Source organism: Chaetura pelagica, unplaced genomic scaffold, assembly GCF_000747805.2.
Source record: "Chaetura pelagica isolate M959 unplaced genomic scaffold, ChaPel_1.0 scaffold328, whole genome shotgun sequence".
Lineage (NCBI taxonomy): Eukaryota > Metazoa > Chordata > Aves > Apodiformes > Apodidae > Chaetura > Chaetura pelagica.
In genome coordinates, this window is record NW_009954216.1 from 1,870,590 (window position 1) to 1,878,291 (window position 7,702).

Here is a 7,702-nt window from a genome sequence, read left to right on the forward strand (position 1 = left end):
ACCCGGAGCAGCAGCATCCTGAGCAGCCCAGGCAGGAGCTGCAGGCTCAGCAGCTTCCCAGGGGTTTGCTCTGGGTGTAGAGCTGGGACCCACAGTCCTGAGGGGGGACGTGATGTGTTGAGTCTGCAGCATCTTCCTGGCCTTTAGAGGCGGTGGCACCTGCAGCTCCTGTCGCAGTTGCAGGAGCTTTTTGTGAAATAGAAATAATAATCACCGTAATAGCAGCTGGTGGTAAGTTACAAACACTTTGAATAGGAAGTTTATCCTTCAGCCCTTAAATGTTATATTTTATATATTTCACTTCCAGCTATCAAATGCATTTGAGAAGTACTTAAATATGTGATATTTATATCAATACAAGGCACTTGACCCCGAGTTGCAGCTGATTTATGTGAATGTGACTGAGAAGAGGAGCAGCTCCAAGGAAGCCAACTCTCTGCTCTTTTAAATGTTCTGACAACATAAAGAGACATAGTGCTTATGCACACAGAAATGGAGGTGTAGCATGTAAAGCTGTTGTGTAACAACAGTCAGCTGCAAGGTGTGAGGTGAGGAATAACCAGCCAGGTAGTAACTGCAGCGGGAGCAGCCACCAGCCTGTGCAAAGCAGACTCTGTGTCTCACAGCCGTGCTAGGAGGTCAATCAGAAATAATCCTCCAGCAAGGAGCCCTTCAGAGGAGCTCCAGGCTGGGGTGGAGCAGCAGGTCAACAGCAACATCCAGGCTTGGGAGAGGCAGAAGGGTCTGAGGTGTCCCCTGTGGCTGAAGCTGGGAGGAAGGAAAGCATCACCTGCCAGCGAGGGCACCGTGGTGCCAGGTGCTCCTCACAGGTTCTCCAAAGCACAGCGAGTGTTTAAAAATACAAAACAAGGTGACAGAGGGTGTGATGGCCACCTGCTCTCCATGCCACCAGGAGAGGACAGTTAGCAGCTTTGTTCAGGTACAGACTGAATATTTTGGAGACTGGGGGCTCTGCAGGAGTTGGGCTGGGGGGCTGTGAAGCCTCCCCAGAGGGTGGCATCAGGACCTGGGTAGAGAGGACGACCTGCAGCAGTGGTTCTGCTGGCAATGGCTGCAGACAAGGTGACTCCTTGGGCTCCCTCCCAGCCTCCAGTGGTGTGGCTTTTCACCAGGTGAGAGGGGTTGTGTCCCAAAGGCCCGACTGGGGCAACATTTCTGACACCACGAGTGGAATTTCCTTCTGATCATGAGTAAATAGAAACTGGGAAAGCACTTTAGTTTCTGCTTCTCTGTATGGAGACACATCCATGCACAGCATGGTTTTTATGTTTTCTGTAAGGCATTTTATTGCCTCCAGTGGTGGTCTTAATCACTAGAGTAACAACCTTTGTGTAGGTATAACTCAAGTCTGGAGATGTTATTATCTTTCTAAATATGGGAATTTGGAAAAACCTGGGCAGAGTCAGCATTTTACTTTGCCATTATATTTATTCAAGGAGCTTTTCCATCAGAAATTCAGACTGATTGGCACTGAATAGGAGGAGAAGAGGAAATAGTGTTCTGATGAAAGCACCCTCCATGGGTAATGATTTTCCCATCTCTATGGATTTACTGTATATTTAATTTTTTAAGAGGATCTGCACAGACTTTGCTGCCTTTCCAGCTCCCCCACACCTGTGTTGTGCCTTCTGCCTTTGAATGGTGCCCAGTCCTCTGAACTCACAAGAGTTTAGTTAATCTATTGTGTCCTGTGAAAAGATAAAAGAAAGACAAAGGCTTTTCTAGCCCTGTATATTTGCAGAGTATGTTTTTGAATCTGTGTGGTTTCTTTCTGGTGGCAGTACCTGCTCTTTGACTTGCAGATATACTGCTTTTTCATAATAAGCATAGCTGAACATCAGGAGCACATAAATAATTGTGTGGTCTCTGTGAAGTTATTTCAATGAATATTCTATTCAATGAATATTATATGAGCCATCACAGTAAAACAAAAAAAAAATTCCCACCTTCCTCAAGGTTTTTAAAAAAGTAAGCTTTTTTGCTAACATGTATTATTATAGTTCCTCTTCTAGAACTCACAGGAGACCTAAATTTAAATTTATACCAGCATTAATTCAATCCAAATCTGATCTCCACTCTTCCAAGCTCTACCAGAAGCGCTGAGCAGCAGTTGAATAGTTGAGGACACTGCCAGGTTCTGGCACTGGGGCTCCACCCAGGCTATTGGTGTGGAGCTGGTGCGTGTTGGACCTCAGGGTGGTTTGCAGTGCAGAGGCCTCACTTTGGCTGCAAACTCATCAAACACTGCTAGTCAATGGTTACTTGATGGTTGCAAATCTGACCCCGTCATCTTCTTGGTAATCGTGTCTCATGTGTTGTGTCTCCTAGCTCTACATACAAACCACCACACTCACAATATCCATGAACTTAAGTGCTTCAGTGGCCCTGGGGATGCTCTACATGCCGAAGGTGTACATCATCATCTTCCACCCCGAGCTCAACGTGCAGAAGCGGAAGCGCAGCTTCAAGGCGGTGGTGACGGCGGCCACCATGTCCTCCCGCCTCTCGCACAAGCCCAGCGACCGGCCCAACGGCGAAGCCAAGACCGAGCTGTGTGAGAACGTGGACCCCAACAGTGAGTACTGCTCAGCTTCTGCTCCTCCAGCCTCTGCACACCCCGGCCTAGCCCTGAGGGTTAGGGCTGCCGTGTTACTCGGTCTGCGCGCTTCGAGGTTTCGGGTTCCTCCCGTGGAGGATGTGAAATCCTCTCTTTCCTCCTGGGGTTTTGAGTTGTGCCAGTTGGCAGCGACTCCTCACTGAACATTTTGGTAGCTGTGAGGGACTCCTCTCCCCTTCCCTCCTCTGAGTGAGAGATCCACAGCATCCTTGAGAGCTGGAGCCTTCAGCCTGGGCCACTCCCCAACCTTCCCCACCCCGGCAGCTGCAGTTTCCGGGAGGGATAGAGGGACAAGTACCAAAGCCACTGATAGCTCTGCTAACCTGAGCTGTAATTTTGTTTCTTTCAAAACTTCTTTACAAAAATCTCACCGTCTTTGAAGGTTCCCATTTAAGGAATTTATCCGGCCCTACAAAAGTGAATGCAAATCTTGCCACTGATTTAAAAGGAAAATAGATCGACAAGATGCTTCCAGTTTCCCTAATGTGCATAGCAGGGTAACTGTAGCACAAAATTACATACCGAGGCCATCAAATTTGATTTGCATTTGAATCTGGAAGGAGTTGAGGAAGGAGACAGCTGCACAACTTTGTAGTGTCTCGGGAAGGTTTAGGCATGTCTGCAGTTTTTATGAAAACCAGATCTGGATGTGGAGAAATGCCCTTTCCCTGCCCGTGATCTGTTCATCCATTGGCTGCTGAAATCCCTGCCACTTCTTGTCTGTTAACTGAGTATCTGCCTCAAAGCAGCAACTCTGCTGGCACAGCAAAGGGGGAGCAGGAGCAGATCACTGACACAGCACTTCTCTTCCCTCTCTCCCCCCCTGGAGTATTTGCCTCTGGTGTCTCACCACGCAGGTGTGCCAAGTGCATTCCAACTGGAAAAGATGATTCTGACATGAGAGGGTGAGGAAATAACTTCTCATAAGTGAAGGACCATACTGTGCCTCCCCCTCCTGAACAGACCCCTCAGTGCAGAGGAAGAAGGTTCGTTTCCAGCATTGGGGCATCACCCAACAGGAGCGAGAGCTGCTGGGTCCTCTGCCAGGAGGAGCCTGGGAGGTGACCCAGGCCAGGCTGAGGGAGCCCCTTCCACTTGCTCTGCGTCTCACCCACCCCTCACTGAGCTGCTGCTGCTGAGCTCCAACCTCCCGAGTGCAAACCCAGCACTCCTGGGCTGCTGGGGCAGCAAAGCACCTGAGACAGGCAGGTCGGGAAGAGCCCTGGGATAGAGGGAGGGAGGGAGAGCAGTGAGGAGGAGGGATGGGAATTTAGAAAGGGCAGGTGAGGGTCTGGTGTTGAACTGCTGGTCAAACTAGCTGGAATTAGTTTCTCCTCCAGAAAAATCAAAATCTAAAAATTTCCCCTCAAAGACTTGAAAAACAGGAAGAATACCCGGGTTGTGGTGCTGGAATGTTCCGTGCAGAAGCAGAGGTAGAGCCCTGGGGAAACCATAGCCTGGGGGTCTCCTGCTCGGGGTCTCCCCTCCTGCTCTCATTCTCCCACACTGCATCTTACTGTTGTTTTCAGACTGGTGAGAATATTCCTCCCCTGCCAAGGAACAGTCAGATTTTTCCCTGGGAAGGAGGGATGTTTATTAAAACCAAATATTGCTCCCTTAACCCATCATCTTCCCAGTACAAGGCAGCACCTTCCACCCAGCACCATATGTTAGAATGTGCTTTTAAGAAGTAAGGGACTGAATCCCCCTGCTTGCCAAGATCTCCCAGTTTCTGCCTTAGGCATCCAGGCTGCAGCCCAGCTTGGTGACACTGACCTGGAGCCCTCCCCTCTGGGAGTGAATCCCTCACAACTTCACAACAGGTGTGTGTGGAGGAGACTGATTTCTGTGAACTCACGTGCTGCCATGGGGGCCCCTACAGCACAGAAATGTGTCTGTTCAACCCAGGCAGGCAGGAAACGTGCAGAACTATTCAGTTATAGGACTTTCTCCAAGTACTGGGCTTTTTAATTTTTTATAGTCTGGAAAACAAATTTACATCTTTTCATTATTTTTATATCTAGTACCATCTGGTCATATTATCAGCTTCACCTACCACTACTATCTTGTTCCCTGGATATGAGTGTTAATAAGAATTATTAGAAAATCAGATTAAGTAAACTACTGCTGTACTTAAAGTATTGGGGTACATTTAGTCCCAGCATGGGCTGCCACAAAATCTACTGTGCTCTCCTGGAGTGTTAAATAGGTTGTCAGTCAACCCCCTCATCAGGCAACATTCAGCACGTGTGTCTCTACAAGTAATTAGTTGAATACCTGAATTGAGTCTCTCCTTTAAAAAAAAAATATACTTAAAAAAAATGTTTGCAGTTCCATTTATAGGTGGAAAAATTGCAAATAGTAATGAGGTCAAAAAGGCAGTGTCATGCAAGCAAAGCTCTCCATATTCTCAATGAAATTTTGAAACTGATCTCCAAAAAATAAATAAGGTTTTGATGTTTCCACAGCAATTTAGCTGAGGAGCACAGGGATGGGGAGTCCTGGTTGTTAGTTCTGTGCCAGGCTCTCCTGCAAGTCACTGTGTTAGGCTGGAAGTAAATTAATGGAAGGGAATAAGGGGTGAATCTGAGACTCCTCGGCACTGTGAAGTGAGCTGAGATGACCTGGCTTAGCCACCAGGGGTTTTCTCCTAAGTGCAAAAGTACAGTTGGGTTTTCCAGTTTGATTTTCTATCGTATTTCCTGGTGATGCTGCTGCTCGTGGCTTGCTCGGGTGCTGGAGACTGGGGTTGCCATGTCTATTGAAAATACACCAATATTTCGTGTCTCCTCAGAAATAATTAACACTGAACCACCAGCGTGGGGTTCATGTACCTCCAAACATTGGGGAGTTTGGGGACTAATCCCAAATTTATGGCCTGTCCTACTTACATGCCAGAGTTAAAATCAAAATGAAAACGTGGATGCTTTTCCAGAAAAATAGTCTTGATAAAACCTCCATGGTTTAGTAAATGTTAAAAGAATTCCTAATGAACTGAAGATATGCATGTAGAGCTGGAAGGCCTGTAAATTACCTGAGTGGTTTCCTGGGAGCAGGTGGTCCTCAGCAGTGGTGCTGGGCATTGTGTGGAAACACTGCACAGGTCTTGGGTGATCTGTGGGAATCTGAGCTTGGGAAAAATGTGCAGAGCACTTTGGAGGGCTGGGCTGAAGCCCTGGGGTTTTAGTGTGAGTGTAAGAGAGGAAACTGCATTCATGTGGGAGGAAAATCACTTGGAATGCAGGGACCTTGTATCCCACCCATCAGGAGGAACGAGACTCACTGTGCTGCAGCTTTTTAGTTGGGATGTATGGCAAGAAAGAAATTGCACAGGTTGAGCTCCCCATTCATGTCTTGGGACAGTTTCCATGCTGAGTGGGATATATTAAGGCCAAGCTTTTCCATCTCAAACCGTGTTACTTATGAAAATGCCCTCAATCATTCCAGTTTGCCATCCAGCACGTGGCTGTGTTCCCTGGTGCAGCAGCTCCGTCCTGCTCGTGTGTGTTTGTGGCAGATTCAGATGAGCCAGAAGGTCTAAAAACAGTTTTCAGGCTCTTTTTCAGTAGGGTTATAAGTTTGTAGCCTTTTAAGTCAGCAGGTGATTTGAGGGCTCAGGACCTGTGCTGACATATTCCAGAGGATTTTTATTCAGCACTGACCAGAACTTCCCTGGCCATGGATCCCCTTGTCAGCAGGGCAGTGCAGGGACTGCCCTTGTCCTCAGACAGACCAGGCACCATTTGCACGTTTCCATTTCTCAGCAGGGCTCCCCTTGGTGCTGGTCCTCTCCATCCATGCAGGCAGAGCAGGCTGTGTCCAGCCTGGCCTGTCCCATGCCCTGAGGAGGGTGCTGCCATTCCTGTGGGTGCTGCCTGGGGCACAGACACCTGTCCTGTGTGCTCAGACCTGCAGCCACCACCAGGCCCTGCTGTGCTTGTTTGTTCACTCCTGTGCAGCCCTTTTAGCACCACTGACAGGATGGTGCCCCTTCCATCCTTCTAAGGAAAACAAATGAAATGGTTGTTGATGTTGTGGAGGAGCCCGAGAGCCCCTGCGTGGGTGAGGAAGGGCTGGGGAGTCTGAAATTAAAGCCAAAATGTTCCAGACTTTGGAACTCAGGGAAGAGGGAAAAAAAAAAACACAAACCAAACCAAAACATCAACCAGACCTGCTCTTTTGTGAGCAGCTGCTCCCATGTTCAGAGGTACCTGAACTTCTGTGAACTGGTTAATTTCTTTCTAACCCAGAGCTAATTTGGTCTATTGGCATCTCTCAGCTTCCCACGATTGCTGCTCTAATCTGAGCTCTCCACCTGCAGCAATGTCATGGCCCCCGTGACAGGGCAGAATTTGAAGAGTTTATTGTGAACAGACCTGTTCTACATACCAATGTATTTACTTTTCCTGAATACTGCATACCACCAGTAAGAAAGAGTGTTCAAAAATCTGTTACTTGGAACACTCTTCCACCTACTGTATAGCTTTTGCCTGCTTTACCTTCCAAAAAGGTAAGGACAAATCTAGCTTCTTATTACTTTATTATCATATTACGATTATTATTATTATTTATTATTATTATTAGTTACTATTACATACATAAGTGAGGAATGTGTGTCAGTGCAGCTGTGTTAAAACAAGTATCTAACTTAAAAATTGTTCACGTGCCCATTACCCAAAGATCTGAAGTGCTTTTTGAAAAGGGGAGACCCAGGACTTGGGTGCTTTTGATCCCTGAGCTGTATCCCAGCAAAACCAGGGATTGCTTCTGCTTCCCACCAGCAGAGGTGGATCCCAATAAAGCCTTTGAAGGTGGAGGTATTTGGTAACAATTTTAAAAAGGAACAAACAAATGATCAGAAGTTAATTATGGCAATCAGCTCTAACAACTAACAAAATGTTTTCTGAGTCATTTCTAGCAGCTTTACCAGCAGGGTTGCCTGGCAGCAGAAAAATCATGTTTGCTAACGTGTGAGCAACCTTCCCCATGCTGGAATTATAAATGGCTCAAAAAAAGTTGGCAATTATTTTTTTCATGGTGGGTGAGCCCAGTGGCTGCTCCTGA

At 47.2% G+C, this 7,702-nt stretch overlaps 1 protein-coding gene across 1 annotated transcript in view; it reads left to right on the top strand.

Annotated features, from left to right (window-relative positions):
- The window catches only part of GRM7 (glutamate receptor, metabotropic 7), a gene marked incomplete at its 5' end in the record, with an annotated part of 215,858 nt that extends 208,737 nt beyond the window's left edge, over positions 1 to 7,121 (top strand). Inside the window, 2 exons of the mRNA XM_010003352.1 lie at positions 2,350 to 2,596; positions 7,051 to 7,121. Of these exons, the coding sequence (XP_010001654.1) occupies positions 2,350 to 2,596; positions 7,051 to 7,121 (318 nt within the window). The remainder of the gene's footprint in view (positions 1 to 2,349; positions 2,597 to 7,050) is intronic.
- Positions 7,122 to 7,702: the final 581 nt, after the last annotated feature.